This window comes from Lagenorhynchus albirostris, chromosome 2 (assembly GCF_949774975.1).
Source record: "Lagenorhynchus albirostris chromosome 2, mLagAlb1.1, whole genome shotgun sequence".
Taxonomy (NCBI): Eukaryota; Metazoa; Chordata; class Mammalia; order Artiodactyla; family Delphinidae; genus Lagenorhynchus; species Lagenorhynchus albirostris.
In genome coordinates, this window is record NC_083096.1 from 29,018,326 (window position 1) to 29,042,921 (window position 24,596).

Below are 24,596 nucleotides of genomic sequence, written 5' to 3' on the forward strand. Positions count from 1 at the left end.
CAAAGTACATCTTTCCCTTTCTATAGCAACTTTATCTAAAAACATCATACTTCTGTAAGATGGAAACCACTTCGAGCAACATGAGAAAATACCTCAAGTATAATTTGCCTCTTTTTTCATTTTTCTTAAGGCCCTGTCTCTCCTTATGAACTTGGCATCTTAATAAGTCACTTGGTTTTTCCTCTAGAATTACTGACGACCCTTTTTCAACAATCAACACTCCTCTTCCTCACTCGATGAAAGATTTGGGAAAAAAAAAAAAAACACAAGATTTTTAGACCATGTATCTTGAACATCTTTATGGCCACATTACCTTTCAAGTGAAATAACTTCTAGCATAAATGGCTTGCTGTATGCATATATACACTATATATGGTAATGTCTGAGAAAATTAACTATGTATGACAGGGATGTATACCAGAGTCACGTTAAGTTTAGAGTTAGAGCACTCTTATAAAAATAAGAGGTGTGTGTATTGAAAACAAGAATTCCCTCCCAAAACTGACTTAAAGGACAGATTTGAGACCCCATACACCTTGTTTTCTACTTGCATCAACTTTGATAGAACTGAATATGTATTTGTCTTAATCTCATAAAGAACTGGAAAGTAGGTTTGCAAAAATTGGTTAAAAGCCAAGATTCATTTTTTAAAAATTTTAAATAACAACAAAAAAGAGAAATTCCCAGATTGAAAAAATTAATACTCTAAAAGTTTGGTTTTTGTGTCTTCACAGAATTCTCCCAAACTGTTTTGCCCTAAAAACAGAAGCTTTGACATAGACGCCATCTACAGTGTAATAGATGATGCCAAGCAATACGTGTACATCGCAGTCATGGACTACCTGCCTATCTCCAGCACAAGCACCAAAAGGTCAGTGAGTGTGCAATCTCAGCTTAGATCCTGGGCTTCAGGGCCAGACACTAAACTGGAGACCACAGGAGAAAACACCGTGGACACTGAGATGCTATCAGGTCACATTAGGTTGCACACCATTCACATCTCAGTGTACATTTGCAGCTCACCCATGGTGCATCTCCTCTCTCAGTCCACTTTAAGGACTCAGGGTCTCATCCCACAGAACCACCTCAGTAGTTTACATTATAAGCATGAGAGGAACTTTAGAATAAAGATTGGGTTGTTTTCAACTTGAAAATTATTTGGAAAAATAAATAAATAAATTTAAGTTATTTGAAAAAAAATTTTTTGAAAATTATCAGTTGAGAGGTACCTGAAGGACGTACTGAAACTGAGTAGGTCTGGCAAGATTTTCCTTAAAGGAGGTATCACTTTCTTGTATTCATGTAGGTCTTATTAAATGCTAAATTTTCATACTATCTTTTCCACTTAAGGAGAAAGGAACTTAAAATATGTATGTTCTCAGTCAATCCATCCATCTGTAAGAGGAAGAGAGTATCTTAAAATGGAGATTTATTTTTTAATATTCATCACTGTTTAAGTATGGAAATACTTAGAATCAACTTAGGAGCAGAATTTATGTCTCTAAGTCATGAATGCATGGCTAGGCCCCAAGTATTTCCCACTTTTGCTTTCTTGCAGGGAATGCAGAGATTTGGGTGCTTGTAAATGTTTTGAATAATCTATTTAATCCAGGAAAAGTTTCCAAAGTGCAAATTTCTAGGGGTACAACCTGAAACCTTTTTAATTTGGAAAATTACAGTTTCAGAATAACCATTTACTGAGGTTAAATAATGTGATGTGCCCTATACTGCTTGAATATTTTTCATATTGCCAACCTCACATACGCATAATATACAACTTCTCTATGCAAATGACTTTAAGATTGCAAAAGATGTGTTTCTCCCAGAAAGTGATGACTCCTAATGATTGTCAAAAACAATTTTAGGCTGCAAGATGCACATTATTAGGACACCTTTACTTTAAAATATTGTGCACCCTTTGAACATTCATGGATTTTTTCCACATGCTTTCATTTTTACAATCCCTCTTTTTTATGTTTTTTCCATTTATTGTTTATTTGATTTTAGATTTTGTCTTAGACTTCAGCTTCACTTTGGGAAGAGTTTGAAACATGATAGGTTTTACCTGATTTTCCTGTTATTTGGGAGAATAAGTTCAAGTTTATGGACTTATTAGGATGGGATGATAATTTCAGAGGATTGGAAAAATCTTCATTCCATGAAGTCCCTTCAAACAAATAAAATTAGAATCCTTCATAGACAAGGGGGAAGGAGTTAGTATGGATAATCTAAAATATCTTGGAAATACAAAAATTAGAGAAAACTAAAAGAACTAGAAACTGACCTGAAGTCTTGCATTTTGATTATTAAAATACCATTATTGTTATTATTCAAAGAGCAGTTCTTTTATTATACTGATGGTATTTCAAACCTGTTAATATCTCTAGCATTTTAAATGAAAAGCCATCAGAGACATAAGAAGTAGTTCACAGATCAAGGTTAAAATTAAATTCTTCTCAATCATATGAATGAAAAAAGATTTTAAAGAGTGTGTTAAATTATCAGTGTGTTAATAACCTACAAACTTAAATTTTAGTCTGCACAGTAAACATAAAATGAAAGAGAAAAATTCTACATGCTTCCAAATTAGAAATGGTTGATATTGGTAGGCAGACATATTGAATATATTCTCCAAACTGGGAAGGAACTTTGACACCAAAAAACAAGCAATTATGAAGTTTATTGTGGGTAAATTACATATAGGCAGCATTGGGCAGATGGAGATCTAGAGGCATTCTCAGCTGCACTCCATACTGCCAAAAGGGGCACAGGGGGACTTAAAGGGGCCAAAGGTAAAAATAGGACTGACTACTAAGGGAGAAGCATGTCTGCACTGACAGGCACCAGAGATTATTCCTCCCCTGAGGGGGTCTCATGATCATTAAACATCTGAATCAGCAAAAATCATTCAGTTCATATCAGATGAAGGCAAAGATAAAAGACAAACATGTTCCAAATTAAGGAACAAGATTAAAAACCAGAAGAAGAACTAAGTGAAGTGGAGATAGGCAGTCTTATCTGAGAAAGAGTTCAAGGTAATGATCATAAAGATGATCAAAGAACTCAGGAGAAAAATAGATGAAAACAGTGAGAATTTAGAAGTTTTTAACAAAGAGAAAAGATAAAGAACAACCAAGCAGAGATGAAGACTACAATAACCAAAATGAAAAATACACTAGAAGGAATCAACGGTAGACTAAATGATGCAGAGGAAAATGGATCAGCAAGCTGGAAGACAGAGTAGTAGAAATCACTGACATTGAACAGAAAAAAGAAAAAAAATAAATGAGGACAGTTTAAGAGACCTCTGGGACAACATCAAGAATACTAACATTTTCATTATAGAGGTCCCAGAATGAGAAGGGAGAGAAAGGGACAGAGAACATATTTGAAGACATAATAGCTGAAAACTTCCCTAACCTGGGAAAGGAAACAGACATAGAAGTCCAGGAATCACAGAGAGTTCCAAACAGGATCAACTCAAAGAGGAACACAACAAGACACATTGTTATTAAAATGGCAAAAATTAAAGATAAGAGAGAATATTAAAAGGAGCAAGGGAAAAGCAGCACATTACATACAAGGGAACTTCCATAAGGCTAACAGCTGACTTCGCAGCAAAAACTCTGCAGGTCAGAAAGGAATGATATGATATAAAATGATGAAAGGGGAAAACCTACAACCAAGAATACTCTACCTGGCAAGGCTCTCATTCAGATTTGATGGAGAGATCAAAAGTTTTACAGACAAGCAAAAGCTAAAAGAGCAGCAGTTTTTTTTTTTTCCTTTTTTTTTTTTTTAAGAGCAGCAGTTTTAAAAGTAATGTTAAAGGGACTTCTCTAAGAGGAAAAAAAAGCCCACAACTAGAAACATGAAAATTATTATATTGCAAATGATATGGCCAATAAGGGGTTAATATCCAAAATATATAAACAGTTCACACAACTCAACATCAAAAACACCCTAAACATCCTGATTTAAAAATGGACAGAAGACCTGAATAGATGTTTTTCCAAAGAAGCCATACAGATGGCCAACAGGCCAGGAAAAGATGCTCAACATCGCAAATTATCAGAGAAATGCAAATCAAAACCATAATGAGATATCACCTCACACCTGTCAGAATGGCTGTCATCAAAAAGGCCACAAATAACAAATGTTGGTGAGGATGTGGAAAAAAATGGAACCCTTGTACACTGTCGGTTGGGATGTAAATCGGTGCAGCCACTGCGGAAAACAGTGTGGAGTTTCCTCAAAAAACTAGAAATAGAACTACCGTATGATCCAGCAATTCTACTACTAGGTATATATCTGAAGAAAATGAAAACACTAATTCAAAAAGATGCATGCACCTCAACATTCATAACAGCACTATTTACAATAGCCAAGATGTGGAAGCAGCCTAAGTGTCCATCAACAGATGAATGGATAAAGAAGATGTGGTATATATATGTAATGGAATACTACTCAGTCATAAAAGTGAATGAAATTTTGCTATCTGCAACAACATGGATGGACCTGAAGGGTATTATGCTTAGTGAAATAAGTCAGACAAAGAAAGACAAATACTGTATGATATCACTTAATAGGTGGATATAACAAAAGAGAAACAGACTCACAGATATAGAGAACGAGCTAGTGGTTACCAGTGGGGAGTGGAAAATGGAGGAGGGGCAAGATAGGGATAGGGAATTAAGAGGTGCAAACTGCTCTGTATAAAATAAGCTATATGGATATATTGTACACCACATGAAATATTTTACAATAACTATAAATGTAGTATAATCTATAAAAATATTAAATCACTGAAACTTCAATAATATTATAAATCAACTATACCTCAATTAAAAAAAGGAAAGACAAGACAACATATCAAATACTGTGGGATACAACAAAAGCAGTTCTGAGAGGAACATACATGCTTAATATAACATATATATTACAAAATTAGAAGGATCTCAAATAATAAGCTAACTTTACACCTCAAGGAACTAGAAAAATAAGAACAAATTAAGCCTCAGGTTATCAGAAGGAAGGAAATGATAAAGATCAGAACAGAAATAAATGAAATAGAGACTAGAAAAATAATAAAAGGGATCAATGTAACTTAGATCTGGTTATTCAAAAAGATTAAAAAAACTGACCAACCTTTAGCTAGACTAAGAAAAAAAGAGAGAAGACTCAAATAAGTAAAATTTGAAATGAAAGATAAGATGTTACAACTGAAATTACAGAAATACATAGAATCTATGAGGCTACTATGAACAATTATATGCCAACAAACTACATAACCTAGAAGAAATGGATACATTTCTAGAAACACATAACCTATCAACTCTGAATCAGGAAGAAATAGAAAATCTGAACAGACCAATATTGAGTATAGAGATTGAATCAGTAATCAAAAACTCCAGAGCCAGACATCTCACTGGAGAATTCTTCCAAATGTTCAGAAAACAACACCAATTCTCCTCAAACTCTTCCAAAATATCCAAGAGGAGAGAACAGTTCCAAACTCATTCTACAAGCCCATCATTACTTTGAATCCAAAGCCAGATAAGGATGGCACAAAAAAAGAAAACTATACATTAATATACCTGATGATTATAGATGCAAAAATTTTCAACAAAAGATTAGCAAACGAAATTCAAGAACACATTAAAAAGATAATACACCATTACCAAGTGGGATTTATTTCTGGGATGCAAGGATAGTTCAAAATACACAAACCAATAAATGTTATTACACACATATCAATAAAATAAAAGATAAAAATCACATGATCATCTCAATAAATGCAGAAAAAGCATTTGACAAAATACAACATCCTTTCATGATAAAAACTCTTAACAGACTGGATGTGGAAGGAACATACCTCAACAAAATAAAGGTCATATATGGTAGACCCACAGCTAACATTATATTTAATGGAGAGAAATTGAAAATGTAAGATCTGGAACAAAGAATGATGCCTACTCTTACCATTCCTATCCAATATAGTAATGGAAGTCCTAGCTAGAGCAAATTAGGCAAGACAAAGAAATGAAAGACATTCAGATCAGAAAGGAAGATTTAAAGTTTCCATTATTTGTTGATAATATGTTCTTAAATAGAGAAAATCCCAAAGAATCAGTCAAAAAATATTTGAATTCAAATTTCAGTAAAGTGGCAGGATACAAAATTATCATACAGAAATCAATTGCATTTCTTTACACTAATGATGAAGTATCTTAGAAAGAAATAAAGAAACTCATCCCATTCACAATACCATAAAAAAAAACCCACAAACTATTTAGGAATAAATTTAACCAAGTAGGTGAAAGATATGTACAATGAAAACTACAAAACTTTGCTGAAAGATATCAAAGAAGACACAAACAAATGAAAAGACATCCACATTCATAGATTGGAAGAATTAATATTGTTAAAATGGCCATACTATCCAAAGCAATATACAGATTCAGTGCAATCCCCATCAAAATAACAAATGCATTCTTCACTGAAATAGAAGAAACTATCTGAAAATTTGTGTAGAACCAAGAAAGACCCTGAATAGTCAAACAAATCCTGAGAAAAAAAGAACAAAGCTGGAAATATCACACTTCCAGATTTCAAACTATACCACAAAGCTGTAGTAATAAAACCAGTATGGTACTGGCACAAAAATGGACATGTCAACAAATGGAACAGAATAGAGAGCCAGAATTAAACCCCAGCATATACAGTCAACTAATATTCAACAAGGGAGCCAAGAATACCCAACAGGGAAAGGATAGTTTCTTCAACAAATAGTGCTGGGAAAACTGGAGAAACACATGCCAAAAGATGATATTGGGCCCTGTCTCACACCATCCACGAAAATTAACTTGAAGTGGATCAAAGACTTAAACATAAGACATGATATTATAAAACTCCTAGAAGAAAACATAGGGAGGAAGCTCATTGATATTGGTCCCGGCAATAATTTTTCAGCATAATGCCAAAAGTACAAACAGTAAAAAAAAGAAATCAACAAAAAGGACTACATCAAACTCAAAAGCTTTTTCCCAGCAAAAGAAACAATTAACAAAATGAAAAGACAACCCACAGAATGGGAGAAAAGTTTTTAAACCTCATATCAGATAAGGGGTTAATATCCAAAGTATATAAAGAACTCAGTCAACTCAATAACAACAATAACAAAAAAAATTGATTTTTAAAAATGGGCAAAAGAACTAAATAGACATTTCTCCAAAGAGTATATCAAAATGGCCAACAGATACATGAAAAAATGCTCATCATCACTAATTATCAGGGAAATGCAAATCAAAACCACAATGAGATATCACCTCCCACTGTTATAATGACTCTTCTTGACGAACACAAGAGATAACAGTTGCTAGGAAGGATGTGGTGAAAAGGGAACCTTTATACACTATTGGTGGGAATGTAAATTGGACACAGAATAGATTTTCATAGCATAGTGGGGTGGATAGAACAATAGATATGTGTACAGAATATTATAGATACTTGGTGAAAAGGCTTCTATGGCAGTTTCAGGGTTTGAAGAAGCTTATTAGAGGAAATGCTACCCAAATTACTTTAAACATATGCATGAGTTAGAAAAAAGTGTGAGAAAGGGAGTTATCCAGGTAGAAAGGAGAGCTTGAGCAAAGTTTCAAATGGAAAAAAATAGCCTGGTCCATGCCAGGATCTATAACAAGTTCAGTGCAGGAACATAGAGCCCAAGATAAGGTGGTGAGAGACCAAATTGGAGACAGGGCAAGGACGAGGAGTAAGAGGGCCTGACTACTGGGGAGTCTTGTGACCTTGAGGAGCCTCCACTGTGTTTTAATCAAAGGACTATTTGCTACAGTCCAAGAGATAAGGGACAGACCAGCAAGCCATAGAGTCATAGAAGCCAATGGAATCTAGAGGAAAACATAGGAAGAACACTCATTGACATAAATCACAGCAAGATCTTTTTTGACCCACCTCCCAGAGTAGTGGAAAGAAAAACAAAAATAAACAAATGGGACCTAATGAAACTTAAATGCTTTTGCACAGCAAAGGAAACTGTAGACAAGATGAAAAGACAACGCTCAAAATGGGAGAAAATATTTGCAAACAGGTCAACAGACAAAGGATTAATCTCCAAAATATACAAACAGCTCAGGCAGCTCAATATTAAAAAAACAAACAACCCAATCCAAAAATGGGCAGAAGACCTAAATAGACATTTCTCCAAAGAAGACACACAGATGGCCAAGAAGCACATGAAAAGCTGCTCAATATCACTAATTATTAGAGAAATGCAAATCAAAACTACAATGAGGTATCACCTCACACCAGTTAGAATGGGCATCATCAGAAAATCTACAAACAACAAATGCTGGCGAGGGTGTGGAGAAAAGGGAACCCTCTTGCACTGTTGGTGGGAATGTAAATTGATGCAGCCACTATGGAGAACAGTATGGAGGTTCCTTAAAAAACTAAAAATAGAATTACCATATGATCCAGCAATCCCACTACTGGGCATGTACCCACAGGAAACCATAATTCAAAAAGACACATGAGGGCTTCCCTGGTGGCGCAGTGGTTGAGAGTCCACCTGCCGATGCAGGGGACACGGGTTCGTGCCCCGGTCCGGGAAGATCCCACATGCCGCAGAGTGGCTAGGCCTGTGAGCCATGGCCACTGAGCCTGCGCGTCCCGAGCTTGTGCTCCGAAACGGGAGAGGCCACAACAGTGAGAGGCCCGCATACCGCAAAAAAAAAAAAAAAAAAAAAGACACATGCACCCCAATGTTCATTGCAGCACTATTTACAATAGCCAGGTCATGGAAGCAACCTAAATGCCCATCGACAAACGAATGGATAAAGAAGATGTGATACATATATACAATAGATTATTACTCAGCCATAAAAAGGAACAAAATTAGGTCATTTGTAGAGACACGGATGGATCTAGAGACTGTCATACAGAGTGAAGTCAGTCAGAAAGAGAAAAACAAATATCGTATATTAATGCATATATGTGGAACCTAGAAAAATGGTACAGATAAACCGGTTTGCAGGGCAGAAATAGAGACATAGATGTAGAGAACAAACATATGGACACGAAGGGGGGAAAACCGTGGTGGGGTGGGGATGGTAGTGTGCTGAATTGGGCGATTGGGTTTGACATGTATACACTAATAGGTATAAAATAGATAACTAATAAGAACCTGCTGTATAAAAAAAATAAAATTCAAAAAAATAAAGATGATTGCTAGCAAAAGAAAAAGAAGCCAATGGAATCAATTTTAAAAAGAAAGTGTAAAAAATTAATAAACAGAAACCTCAATTAAACAGAGTTGAGAGACCAGAAGGAGAAGTTCTCACACCCTGCTAGGATAGCAGAGCTTAACAGGAAAAAGACAGATTCCTCTTCTTTCCTGGCAAGGACTCAGCCAATGAAAGGCCATGACACTTTGTTTACCATAGCCCTCCCAACTTCCTTTTCCCCTCTGTAAAAGTGTTCTCCCTCCCTTGTCATGCATGTGTCTTGCCCATAATTGCAGATCCAGAATTGCAATTCTATGCTGATTCCAAATAAACCCATCTTTGCTGGAAAAGTACCTGGCAGTCTGTTTGTTTCAGGTCAACAAAAGGAAACATCAACATAGCCACATGTAGCCTGGTTTAACAGTAAAGTAAGAATTGAATGATGTCCATTAGATTTGGCAGTTAAGATAATCACTGCTGACTTTGAGAAAATTTGCAAAAGATTCATGGGCTGGAGGCTGGGATCAGTAGGCTGATAAGTGAATGGGGGGTGATGAAGTAGAGTCAGAGGTTCAAGATTCTACTATCAAGAAGTTTTGTTCAAAGAGGAAAGAGATTGTACACCAGCCACAGAGCAATGCAGAGTCAAAGGAGAGGTCTCTGAATGGGAGAGATTTATGTTTTTTTCTCAAATGAAGAAGCCAGAGAGGGAGAAGTTGAAGATATTTTCGGGAAGGAATGACTAATCAAATGCAGTTGCAGGGGGCTAAGGGAACAGCCTGGGGAGAAGGGGGGGATGCCTTATCCTCTGAATTAGAGGGAAGGGGATAAGGATGTGTGTGGCTATCAGGGTAGAACATTGAGGAGGACCATGACCAAGACCCCCAATTTTGTGAATGAAGGAAAAAGTAAATTTCTCTAGAGTGGGGCAACATTTAGAATAATTACAAAAGGTACAAGAGGTAGAACTGACCCAACACAAGGATAGGGATTGGCAGATGGTATTGAGAGCCCTGAATGCATTTGTGTTTTCTCCAGTCTGCACAAGCTTGAGATGCCTTTTTCCAGTTGTCCTCTGCTTTATAGCTATAGAAATACACCAAAGGTATTACAGCACTGACCTAGGATTCAGATTTTGCCAAGAGCTAAAGGAAGGGAGAGGGGCAACTGTCCTTCATGTGATCAGAACTGATATTAGGCTTGTCAGGGAAAGGAGATCAGGAGGAGCTGATGGACCAGGAAAAAGTAGAGGGACCTTGGATCTGGGGCCCACACAGGTGAAAGAGCAGGTACAAATAAGAGAGTAGAGGAACGTGAAGGACAGGAAGCTGGGGTCAGATATAAAGAGGAGACCTTTGGAGGTGCAATTATTATGAAACTTATATATTTTGAATAATATATCATTAGTCCAAATAATGAATTGGTCCAGAATTAGGGGAAGATTTGTATGAATTAAAAAAAAGGTCTACAAATTACAGGGCTACAGAGAGATAGAGCAATTTGAGACTTGTCTTTAACGTGGGAAATTTTATTGTTTTTTTTGTTTTGTTTTTAACATGAGAACTAAGTTACAGTTCTGAAAGAAACATTGTGTTTTAGGGGGTGGGGGGCAGTGGCTGGCCCCCCATCCTAAATCAAGTGGACAGCACAATCTGGTGGAAAATACACAGCAGGACTTTAAGAGAAGCTATGGCCTTAGGGAAGAGTTCAGATTTAGTCAAAGTAAAAGGTTAAGAATTCAGGGAAAAGGCTAAGCCTATAGGGGAAACAGCCTGATGGAGGATTCTAGGGCCCCAGAGTAGTGGGGGTCTTGGTAAGGAGAGATGAAGACAGTTTGGAAATAAGAGTGTGGGAAAGCTAGGATAACTAGAGCAAAATCTCATTGGGGGTGACACTTACCAAAGAAGAGAGGTTTGAGAAGCATTTGGGGACAAAGGGGTGCTCAAGGATCCTAACCGGAATTCTGTTGGAAAGTTGATTCTCCTTGCACATATGAACTGAGACCCAGGTAGAGTTGGAGGTGTAGTGAGGGTGACATGTGGTGGTGGTCGGTCTGTCTGTGCCCTCTGCTCACACAACCTGAGGCCCTGGTTTTAGGAGACCTCATTTTAGGCTGGACAGGACCAGTAAAGCACCATTTCTCAATGTCCTAACCCAGGAGACTGGCATCTTTTCAACATATCCTACAAGGTTATTTATATTACAGAAAAAAGTAATGATCAAGTTAACATCAGTGTTCTCTATAGTCTAGAAAATTTATTTCCCCAAACTAACTAATCTTCTTTATTTTATCTGTATGGATATTATTTCTACAGGACTTACTGGCCAGACTTGGATGGGAAAATTAGAGAAGCGTTAGTTTTGCGAAGCGTTAAAGTTCGACTCCTTATCAGCTTCTGGAAGGAAACTGACCCCCTCACATTTAACTTTATTTCATCTCTTAAAGCTATTTGCACTGAAATAGCCAACTGCAGTTTGAAAGTTGTAAGTATTATATTGACTGAGTTATTAAATTAAAAGTTTATTTCCTTCATACATCAGTGAAAGCTGTAAGCTCACACATACACATGAACTTCCAGTCAGAACCAGGACAATAATCTTTGAGAGTGAAAAATACCTCAAAAGGTAGGTTAACTAATTTTTCAAAACAACCGTATCCCCCCAAAAAGGAGACTAGAACCCAAGTTTCCTGGTGCCAGCATAACCCTCTTTATATACACTTTCAGTTTCATCCTATCCATTTTGTTTGAACTTCCTCCTTCACCTACTATTCTTATTTGTGAGACTGTGACCAACAGAGCATTGGAACATGCACCAGCACAGACTCCCCCAGCCCTAAAGCACCCCCAGCCTGGGTTTCTGTACTTGTTCCAGGTCCCTTGGGCTGCACCCTAATCCGTGTCTGCATACGTTGAGGGAGGCAAGGTTGAGGATTCGTACTACCCTAGACGTGCTAACTCTCTAGCTCGCCTTTGAATCTCCTCTGGTCCTCACATGGAACATCCTCTTCCTCCCCTCAGGGCCCTTGTACATGTGCTTTCCTCTCCTACAACAGTTTCCTCCATGCATTACCTGACTAAATCCCACTAATTCTTTAGGTCTCAGCTTCCCCCAACCTCCGCTGCAGTCATTCAACAAATGTACACTGAGACCTGGCTCTGCTCTGTGCCAGGCTCTCTTCTAGGTGATAAAATTGTGCTCCATGAAACATTCAGGGACCCAGGATGACAGGGGCTCCACTGTCAACTTTGACACATGGCTTCCAAGATGACCTTGAGCCTCAATATCCCAAGGCCAATCAGAAGAAGAGAGAGTGGAGGAGTGCACAAGAGGCATTTATGAGTTAGGCCTAGAGGTGGTGAATATCCCTGTAGCCTTCATTCTCTGGAAGACAGTCCCTCTGTGCTCAGCAAGGGCCCAGATGTCAAAGCACCAGAATACAGAAAGTAAAAAGACGTGTTTAATACAAGCAGAGGCAGAGAGGAGAATATCTGGGGCCTGTGACACATGATGCATTTGCTCATATCTCTTCTCTTAACTTCCCCTCAGAACAACTCAGTGGTCTCCACCCACCCACTGTTTCCTGACCCCACAGCACACCTGCTACTAAGGCACTGTCAGTTGAAATCTGTGTCATGAAATATTAAGGGCTCTCATTGAAGACTTACAAGAAATTACAAGGAAAGTAGAATCCATCATTTTAACCTCTACAGTATTTACTCAGCTTCATTTTTTCAAACACTCATGGTCACATTACTCGAACAAACCAAATATTAATAGTTCACTGTTGGACATTTTATAAAACAGAGACTCCAATCTTCATTTAAGCCAGGCCATGCATTTCTAAGCATCAAGATAAGCCTTGAGGAGAAGGAAGCTTATGGCCTCGACATCTAGACCACAGATGGATGAAAAGCTTTTCCAAGAAGAGTGGGAGTTGGAATCTTGCATATAGTGTGTCTTCAGGAGCCTGGGAGCACTGATAAAGCAGATAGCCTGGTAATCTCTGTCCTTAGAGGAATAGGCACCTTCCCCCTGGCTTTGCGGGTTTGTATCCATGAGGAGGCTCGTGGAAAGAGACTGCACTCACCAAGTTTTCCTAGTTAACTGAGGTTTTTAAAAAATAAATTAACAAGTCACTTTTGAAATATCTTTGCTGTCACCTGCAGCACGTTAGGCGTCTAATAGTATTTCAGTGAATACAATGTGATTTCTGCTGTTGTCTTAGTCTCCCAGAAAAGGCTCTTTTCCCTCTTTAGGGTCATCTTCAACTTTCTAGAGGAAATGGGTTCTCAGTAAAGCCTCAAGCTGTGATGCCATCATTGACTTAAATTAGGATGTATAATTTATTCTTTTTCAAATTTGTCTTGATTCTGCACTAATATGTTCCTCAAAAGGAAATAGCAAGTGTGTAGACAGGTATGGTGATAGAGTGTTCAAGCGAGATGACTGCTGGCTGTTATCAGTATTCGTGTGACCTCACAAGTATAAAACCACAACTTAAGAGCATTCACAGGTTATTAAGTCCACTTGAAGAGTCCACAAAGGCTCTATGTGAACCCATCAAACTTGACACAGATTTTGCAGAAGATAGGAACTGAGGAAATAAGGTGATCCAGTCTGCATTGCCTATAATCATGGAAATATGGCAATGGGAGAACATTCCTCTGGGATGTACAATAGACAGTTCTTAGGTGGTAGATTTTGGCCTGTGTACCATTGATCTCAAGGGTTCTACAAAAAAAAAAAAATCAGAATAGAATTTTCAGGGCTGGAAGAGACCTTAGTGATCACTTGGTTTATCACTCCTTTCTCAACCTGGAGGGGAGGGAAAAACCAACTCTCATTTCCCCAAACCAAATTTGAACACTTACAGTTTTAAAACTGTAAATGATATCTCCATTTCGAGGTATCATCCTATTTTTCTCACTGTCTCTTCTTTCCTTCAATCACACATGATTCTACAGATGTAAGACATTCTGGAAATATTCCATGCAGTTTTGAAAATTTTCCACGTTTTTCAATGTGGAGGAGACCTGAGGTCTTCACCTTTGATGGTGTCTTCCTGTGAACTCAGTCCCAGTTTAAGCCTCATCTGAGCACTTGCCAATTTCAGCAGATTCCTGAAGCCACTCCTGATGTCACCTACCTCTCTTAGCTCCCCCATCCCCATTCCAGGTGAACTGGAATGCTGCTATTTGGATCACATTAAAGTTGAAATTCAGGATTTATGGTTTGAAGTTGTGATTTTTTTTGAGTTGCTTATTAAAAGAGCTTGTAGACCTAGGTGTTTAGATGGAAATATTTGTTCTTTTGGCAAAATCTTTTTTTTGACATTTGCAAATCCCCAATTAATTCAGCTAGTCATTGACATGGGCCTGCTGCTTCTTATAATATATGCCACATGTGAGAATTCAGTTCATTGGCATGCTTGACAGAAAGCACCCTGAGGCGTACTTAAAATGCCAGCACACTCTGATGAATAAGACGAAAGAATTAGACAACTTCTGGCCCTTTCCCCGTTAAAAGAATGAATTTTATGTTCATTTTATAGTTTAAAAGTGTTAATTATAGACCTAGGTGAGCATGATAATTTTCTCTCTTGTTGCCTATATGGATTTGAGAACAAAAATACCTTCATCTTGGGCTTCCCTGGTGGCGCAGTGGTTGAGAGTCCGCCTGCCGATGCAGGGGACGCAGGTTCGTGCCCCAGTCTGGGAAAATCCCACATGCCGCAGAGCGGCTGGGTCCCTGGACCACGGCCGCTGAGCCTGCGCGTCCGGAGCCTGTGCTCCGCAGCGGGAGGGGCCACAGCAGTGAGAGGCCCACGTACCGCAAAAAAAAAAAAAAAAAAAGCTTCATCTATATGAAGTAACAAGATTGTGGTTTTAATAACTCAATATGAGGTCTATTGTTGATACTTGAATGAGAAACCCTTTTGTGTTTGAACAAAACCAAAAATGTTCTCTATATTCATCTGCTTTATTTATTTATTTATTTATTTATTGTCTTACAGAAATTTTTTGATCTGGAAAGAGAGAACGCTTGTGTTACAAAAGAACAAAAGAATCACACCTTCCCTAGATTAAATCGCAACAAGTACATGGTGACGGATGGCGCAGCTTATATTGGTAGGTGTCAGGGCTGTAAGGCTCCTTAGGGGATCATGCAGGTTAGTGGTGATCTAGCTGTACTCTTCTGTACCCCATGGTGAGGAAGCTCCTGCCAGTGAGTGGGAGACCTTGAGGTCAGGAAACAGGAGGGTGAGGGCAAAGAGCTCCTTAACAGAGCATCTCATCTGTGGCTTGGTTCATATGCTAGGAGACCATATGTGATGTCTTTTTGTAAATGTTTTGCAGAAATTCCATGGTCCATTTGTCTCATTTTATAGGTGAAGAGTTGGATGGCTCATGAAAGGCCAGTCCTGGCACTTAAATGAACCCAGTGCTCATTTCCTACCCACTGTACCACAGCCAGCCTGTCATGAGTAATGGGGAGGCAGACATCATTGAAATTCGACACCCAAACAAACACTACCTGTGCAATAATCCTACCTCTGCCATTTTAAAAATATCTAACTTTGGGCAATTTACTTAAGCTCTCTAAAAACCTCAGTTCTCTCATATGTAAAATGGAGTTAATAATAGTTTCTACTTCATAGGGTAAAGTTTAATTGGGATAATATGTACAAAGCACCTTGCACAATGAAAGCTCCTAACACATAGATAATACTAGATTCATATTAGCTATTATTATTAAGGCAATAAAGCTCCAGATACAGAAACAATATGTATTGGTATATTTCTTACTAACGGATTAAATCTATTCTACTTTCCCATGGTGTGCATGAATCCAGAGTAACCCCTTTACTAGTACTGTCACAGGCAGAGTGGAAGTTATTATCTATAAAATGAAAGTGCATAGATCACAAAACAGCAGGATGGTTATTCCACTGTACAAATGAAGTAGCAATCTCAAAGCAGAAAAGAAAAATGTGTCTGGGATGAAGGAATATGGAATCTGCATTATTTTTTCCAAATTCAGTGAGTAAAAAAATATGCCATTTTAACTTTGTAAAGCACCTTATCTTATTTGATTCTCTTAGCAACATTGTCAATAGGGAAGGCAGCTTTAATCACCTGCAATTTAGAAATAAGGAAATTGGGCCATAAGATATGAAATGAATTAAACACTTACTACCTCCTCTCTCAGCATGGAGATGTTCTGTTTCTTCCCATTTCGAATAGTTGTGTGTCTTATTAGTAGAATAATAAGAATAATAGAATAGAGTATTGAAATTTTAAAAAATGTGTATCATTCCAGTTCTAGAATATGACAATATTATTTTATTCATGTTGTCCCTCTCAGTGACCCAAGAGGTGGCATTTAGATTTTCTCATGTTCATCAATGCATGGAGAACAGAATGAAATGAGCTTCTTTTTAAACAAGTGGCAAAAGCAAACTCAAAGTTGTTTAGTCAAAAATGGGAACTTTTGCTTCAATATTGGGAAAAATAGGGGTGGATTAAGTTTTGGGCACAGTGGGATTTAAGGATTCAAATCTGAATATTCTACCTGCAGGGTTTACTTAAAGTAAGTTGTTAGGTGCACATGCAGCAGTGATATGTGCTTATATCCAAATATTCTTTATAATGAATTAAGTAAGTGTATTGGAGTCAGACAAACCTTTTTTTGATTTCAAGCACTGAAACTTACAAGCTGGAAGATGGTAAAGTCACACAATCTCTCTGAGCCTCTGAGGAGCCTCTGTTTCCTTATCTTTAAAATAGGGATAACAGCACCCATCCTTTGGTGGTGGTATAAGGATTAAATGAGATAATATATGAGAAGCTCCCAACACTGTCACTGATCTCGCTGCCAGATTCCTACTAAATATTGATTCCTGACTCTCTCCCTTCTTCTTTCCCTGTAATGCATTTTTTTAAATAGACTTTTGTTTAAAAAACAGTTTTAAGTTCACAGCAAAACTGCAGAAGGCACAGGGATTTCCTATATACCCACCAACCCCACATGTGCACAGCCTCCCGCATTATCAACATCCTTCACCAGAGTGGTACATTTGTCACAACTGATGAACTTACATTGACACATGATTATCACCCAATATCCATTGTTTACATTAGGGTTCTCTCTTTGTGTTGTACATTCTGTGGATTTGGGCAAATGTATGAAGACATGTATCTGCTATTGTAGTATCACATAGAGTAGTTTCACTGCCCTAAAAATCCTCTGCGCTCCATCTATTTATCCCTCCCCCTACCCTGGCAACCACTGATTTCTTTTTTAACTAACTCTGCAGTGTTGTCTTTTTCAAAATATATGGTTGAAATTATATAGTGTGTAGACTTTTACGATTGGCTTCTTTCACTTAGTAATATGCATTTAAGATTCTTCCATGTCTTTTCATGGCTTGATAGCTCATTTCTTTTTAGTGCTTAATAATATTCCATTGTCTGGAATATTATTTATTGATTCACACTTTATCCATTCATCTATTGAAGGGCACCTTGGTTGCTCCAAGTTTTGACAATTATGAATAAAGCTGCTATAAACATCCATGTGCATATTTTTGTGTGGACATAAGTTTTCAACTCCACTGGGTAAATACCATGGAGCATGATTACTGAATCATATGGTAAGAGCAAGTTTAGTTTTATGAGAGACTGCAAAATTGTCTGCCAAAGTGGACATACCATTTTGCATTCCCACCAACAATGAGTGAGAGTTCCTGTTGCTCCACATCCTCACCAACCTTTGGTATTGTCAGTTCTGAATTTTGGCCATTCTAATAGCTGTGTATGACACACATCTCATTGTTTCAGTTTTCATTTCCCTTTGACATATGATGTGGAGCATCTTTTCGTATGTGTATTTGCCATCTATCTTCTTAGGTGAGGTGTCTATTAAGGGCTTTTTAAACAGATTTTTAATTTTCTTACTGTTCATTTTTAAGAGTTCTTTGTATATTGTGGATAACAGTCTTTTATCAGATATGTCTTTTGCAAATATTTTCTCCCAGCCTGTGGTTTATCTTTGCATTCTCTTTCATAGAGCAGAAATTTTTAATTTTAATGAAGTCCAACTTATCAATTATTTCTTTCATGGATCATGCCTTTGGTGTTGTATCTAAAAAGTTATCACCAAAACCAAGGTCAGCCAGGTTTTCTCCTATGTTATCTTCTAGGAGTTTTGTAGTTGTGCATTTTACATTTAGGTATGATCACATTTTGAGTTAAATTTTGTGAAGGGTGTAAGGTCTGTGTCTAGATTCTTTTTCTTTTGCATGTAGATGCCTAGTTCTTCTAGCATAGCTTGTTGAAAGGACTGTCTTTGCTCCATTGTATCACTTTTGCTCCTTTGTCATGATCAGTTGACTATATTTATGTGGGTCTATTTCTGGGTTCTTTATTATAATACATTTTTAAATGAGTACATTTTACACATAGCATTTTAGCAAAACATTAGTTCCCTAGAGTGAAGCATAGTTCTAATATAAAAATACTTAAAGAGCATAAAGAGGGAAAATTCATTGATAATTTAAATAATTATCAGCATATTCTGGAAATCTCTTAAGAAGTCACTCAGATACCTGCTGAGAATGCTGAATAAAGAAAAATCCACACTAGACCTTGCATGGAAATATAGTTCCATTAAATGTTCACAAGACTTACAGAAGAATCCTCAGACAGTATCATCTCTCTAATTTTGATCTGAGTACATTTGAGTCAAGCTTGGCAAAGTTGTCTGAAAGGTGGTTTGGTTATTTATATATTATATCCAGTGAGTTCACCTACACCCTCACAGAGTGTTCCTGAGGGTAGCACTACAGCTCTCCTGGCATCTGGGGCCTAAATGTGCATTCTAGAAGCTGAAATGGCAGTCTCAAAAAGAGCTGGGTAAAACTGCTTCCCAATTGAAAAATGACTGAAGCATATACATGATTTTGAGGCTTAGCCCAGCCATCAGGAAATAAAGGTAGGAAAACAATCACTCTGGTGTAGGAATGCCCTGTAGTCCTGTGAAAGATGCCTAGGGCTATGATTCCTGAGAACAGACTAATTGAAACTTTTGAGAATCAATAAAGATGGAGGATCTTGGCTCCATCCATTGTATCAAAGGAAAGAAGCTGAATTTCACAGAATGAGACTTCATAATCTTGTCACTTCTCTCCCATCATCATTCCCTCTCTCCATGCTTCCCCCAAAGGATATGTGTTTCCTTCAGAGAGTGAGGTCTGCAAATGAATGGAGCAGAGATCTCAGTGTGGCCTGATGCTCCAGCCCTGGGGGCTGATGACGTCTAGGGTGAAGAGCACATTTAGCACAAAGCGAGTACACCAGTGTGGTCTTTGGAGTCAGACCTGGCTTTGAACCTCAACTGTGGGACTTTTTCACTTCCACCTTGGACAAATTACTTAACCTTTCTGAGCCTTAATTTCCTCATCAATACAGTGAAGTTAATATTGTCACCTCATAGGATTGCAGTGAATATTGAAGGAGATAATGTTATGATAGCTCATAAAAAATTACTGCCCTTGGTCTAATGCCTTGCACTTAATCATAAGATGAGATTTTAGTGTCTTATCAAGAAGTCCTTGAAAAGTGTGCTGTCTTCTGTTTATGGAATGAATAGAAGGTGCCACCTACCAGCAGTTTCCAGAATAACTCTCAACCTGCAGTAGCTACAAATCCTCTGTTTAGAGGTTCAAGCTGGTGTTCACCTGGCACTGAGCATTTGCACAAAGCCGGAGCCTCTGAGCATGGCCACGTGTCTGAGAGCACATGGTTGGGAACACAGCAACAGCAAAAGGAGTCTCTGTGCAGAGACTCTAACACAGTATTACAAACCACTTAGCAAGCAGTTTGCTAATTTATAGCAATAAAATTCAGTCAAAACTATGTCTATCATGAAGTCATTGACAGCATCATTGTAGTGTTTGTGTGGGTTGGGGTGAGATATAAAGAGAGAGAGAGGAGTTCCTTCTCTATGCTGATAATATTTGACTTAGAGGAATAAACTTAAGGAGTAAAATGAGGGGCAAGGGAACCACCTTCCAATATTCCAGGCAGTGCCATATGGAAAAGGGAGTTGATATGTGCAGGGGGGGCTCCAGAGAGTAGAGGAGGGCCAAAGAATGAGAGCTATAAAGGAACAGATATTAGCTTTCCCTACAGATGTCCCTTCTCCCAGCAGCTTCTCCCACAGGTGACTGCAGGGCCTTGGGTCGAGGATGCCCAGGGACCATGATCTCAGCATCTTTCAGCAAATATTCCTGCAGGATGCCTGAGGAGCCACTGAGGGAATGGAAAATCAAGCTCTATGCTTAAAAGCCTTCAGTTCCCTTATGGAACCAGCTCTGAACCAAAGAGGATGGTGGTAATTTATTAGATAATTTTGTCAGTCTTGACATGGGTAAATTTTTATTAGAATGATTCTTCATTTATAGTATTGAAGATAGTTCATGGAGTCTACAGACCTGGGTTGACCATTGATTAACGATGTGAAGCTGGGCAAATTTATTCACCTCTTTGAGCCTCACAGCCCTCTTCTGTCAAGTGAGCAGAAATCCTACCAACCATATGAGATAATGTACGCAAATAGAAAGCATAGTGCTTTGCTCATATTAGGCACTGACTAACTGATAGTTCCTCTGCCCTCTACATTCCTTATGTCCCGACCTCATTCCTGACTCTTCCCCTTCACGCTCTAAGATCCTCATCAGATGTTTTTTGTGCATAAATATGTTATATTCCCTATGGAATTAGTTTCCTAATTGATAGGTTTCTGTGCCTTTCTTATTATTCAGTGAAATGCTCTCTTCCTGACACATCTAGTCAGAATTAGAAATTGCTTTCTCCTGCCCTCATGGCATAGTATACATACATCTCTTGTACCATCTCATATGCCTTGTATTATACTTTTTGTGTTTTCCTCCCGGACTCCTCGAAGGCAGAGACTGTGATTTTAAGTTTTATATCATGGCCCCTAATATAGTACCTGGTAGACATTGTATACTCAGTAAATATGCGTAAATGAAGACAAAGAAAAGCAAAGAAATAAATGGTGCTATACCCTCCTGAGAGTACCTTTGCTCTCCTACTGGAACTCTCTCCCCATTGGATACCAAAGACAAGAGATTCATCTGGGAGTTTTGGGTAGTCTGGTCCTTTTATCTACTCCCACTTTGAAAATGGACTACATGCAAGTCGCATAGACATGATTATCCCTTTCTGGGGTGGATCCCAGCCTTACTACCTATTATCGGCCCCCCAAAATTAGTATGTTGAAGTCCTAACCCCAGTACCTCAGAATTTGACCTTATTTGGAGACAGGGTCTTTACAGGGGAAATCAAGTTAAGGTGAGGTCATTAGGCTGGTTTCTCATCCAGTTTGGTTGCTGTCCTTATAAAAAGGGGAAATTTGGACATAGAGATGTGTGTAGAGGGGAGATGATGTGAAGAGACACAAGGAGGAGATGGCCATCTATAAGCCAAGGAGAGAGGTCTGGCACAGATCCTGCTTTCCTCAGAAGGAACCAGTCTGCCAACATCTTGATCTTAGACTTTTAGCCTCCAGAACTGTGAGACAATACATTTCTGTTGTTTAAGCTCCCAGTCTGTTGTGCTTTGTGATGGCAGACCTAGCAAACTAATATAGCACCTATACCAGCAGTCACTCTGGGGAGCCTGCTGTCACAGCAACTGCCCTGATTCCTAGGCTGAGAAGCCTGATCCTGGAACTGGGAATGACTTACCACCCAAGCAAGGAGTGTTTTGTGTGTTTAGTTAAAAACTGGTTCTCCTCTGGCTTCAGCTTTTTCTTTGATGTGAAAGCTTCTGAGCATTATAATTAGAATCTCTCATTTGCACGTATGGATTACATGTTGTCTCTTTGAGAAGGTAGTAATTGTTCACAGGATTTTTAAGTGTATTCCTATATATTTTAAATGTTGCTGTATTTAGTGTGCCTTGTGAATGTCAATAAGAAATAACATTTACCAAAAAAGAACATCAGATTTCCTGTTTTGAGTTTCAAGTTGAGCAAAGCTGAAGAAAATGCCAAAATAATATGCAAATATTAATATGCCATATGTAAGCCTTCTTGGATTTATTTTCATGAGCTGTCAACACAATTCAGTCTCCCTGTCACTATTCCCGGGTATTTTTTTTTAATAGAATCTGCTCTATATTTCTTTAAATGGAGAATATTCCCTGGTGGATCTTAACTCTTTACCATCATTTCCTTTGTCTTTTGCAGGAAATTTTGACTGGGTAGGGAATGATTTTACCCAGAATGCTGGCACAGGCCTTGTTATCAACCAAGCAGATGTGAGAAACAACACAAGCATCATTAAGCAACTTAAGGATGTATTTGAAAGGGACTGGTACTCGCCCTATGCCAGAACCTTGCAGCCCACCAAGCAGCCGAACTGCTCAAGCCTCTTCAAACTCAGACCCTCCTCAAATAAAACTGTCACCTACAACGCAAGTGGAAAGGACCCCTAGAGTGTATAGTCTGAATGAACAAACTTACAAGACACCTTATATTTCACATTTATACAAAAAAGACCTGAGGAGAGAAAAATAATTTAATATGTCTTTTTTAGGGAAAAAGCACACAAAAAATATTCTCTGAATGACATGTAATATCTTATCTAACAATATCTTAGCTGCGTGTACACTAAATTTAAGACTTTTGTATTTGTTACTTCTGACAGGGAATGTCATTTTGGCTTGAAAGTTAGTTTTTACGTTTGCATACAAATTTTAAGACTTTGATGCCTCTTCCTTTCTAGTTTTAGAACTTTTTCTGCTGACCACCTGGTCAGTTCTTAGGAAGCTTAGCATGTGGTAAGCTCTTTTATACCATTCTGAGAACTACTGACTTAGAGAGGAGAGTGAGGATTTTGCCCTGGAGAAGAGACTGATTGAACCAAGTATTTTTCCTTGAAAACCATTTCCAAGACCTATATAGTCATGTAAGCATGAACAACTTACATCTCATGCCCATCTTCAACACAGTTGAAAAATACCCTTTTTGCCTCCTTCTGCATTTTTTCCAATACCATAGCTTTTATTTTCTATCACTTTCTCTTCTCACAAAATATTATATAGCATCCCTATATTCACCTAAACATTAGCTCCAAGTGCGATTGTATCTTTTATATGTATGAATTGTTCAGAATGGATGCAAAATGTAAAGAGCAGTCTTTAATTTTCACTTTCAACTGCATTTTCCCTACCAAATTGATATTTTAAAACCACAGCCAACAATGTGTATCCTTTCTCTCAAACTCAGAAAAATTATGTAGCCACCTGCTAATATCCAGCAAGCTATTAAGTCTGCATTATAAGAATAAAGTAGTTTTTCACATTTTTGTTTAGTTTATGGTGTTTATAAGTGGATTTTAATTTCTTTAGAATCCTTATGCAGTTAAGAGTATGCCAGCAAGCATTTATAGAGCTATTTAATATACCTTCTGCTATTTAATATACCAAATGCTTTTCAGAGAAATGCAATTTAAATACTGTGCTTAACATATTTTACTAAGAAACAAAAATATTGGATTATTGTTCTATGATGTCCTTGTGTGTTGTTGTTTTATATCTATACAATATATAACCCTATATTAATGGAGACTTGCTACACTAGAGAGAGGCGTGGCCTCTGCAGAACCAAGAGCAGGTGCCCTTCAGGACGTCTAGTCGTAATGTTGCTCCTGACTCTCCCTGGCCTGGGAACAGAGTCCTGTACTTCTTGGCCTCAGGTTTCTACTGGTAATGTAGGGACAGTAATAATCACCTACCTCGAAAGATGTTGTCACAGTAGAAAATATTTATAACTTATTTTGAAATCAAAAGAACCTATATAAATGCTAAACATTATGAAGCATAATCTTTTTCTTGAAATAATGTTTGTGGTATCCTGATATAATCAATAACAGGTTCACCCAGAGAACTCACAAGGGAAAACAAATCCACAGCTTCCAGCTGCAAATATGGGTGAATACAGCAACGCAAAAGCCCTGCTGGAGATCTGGATTGTCATCGTTTTGATGGAACATTTTGTCGGGTCACTTTGGCATAAATAACATCAAAACAAAACTAGACCGTTTGCTTGGTGTTCTTCTTTAAGACTGGCATATACATGTGTTTTTAGAGCAAGAAAAAGCAATCTCAAATTTTTTTATATCTAGAGACTTGATTTCTAATATGCCAGAAAGAGTGATGTAGGAACCCACAAGTCTTGTCCAGTGGGTTTACTTGTTGGAAAATGGCTATTGTTGGTCATCTAGTGATACCATAACTTCCTTTCTTGTTGTTTCCAAGT

General features: G+C 37.9%; 1 protein-coding gene across 1 annotated transcript in view; it reads left to right on the forward strand.

Annotated features, from left to right (window-relative positions):
• The window catches only part of PLD5 (phospholipase D family member 5), a 474,308-nt gene extending 450,707 nt beyond the window's left edge, over window positions 1–23,601 (forward strand). The window contains exons 7-10 of the mRNA XM_060142072.1: window positions 735–871; window positions 11,561–11,729; window positions 15,262–15,376; window positions 22,524–23,601. Of these exons, the coding sequence (XP_059998055.1) occupies window positions 735–871; window positions 11,561–11,729; window positions 15,262–15,376; window positions 22,524–22,771 (669 nt within the window). The 3' untranslated portion in view covers window positions 22,772–23,601. The remainder of the gene's footprint in view (window positions 1–734; window positions 872–11,560; window positions 11,730–15,261; window positions 15,377–22,523) is intronic.
• The last annotated feature ends 995 nt before the right edge of the window (window positions 23,602–24,596 follow it).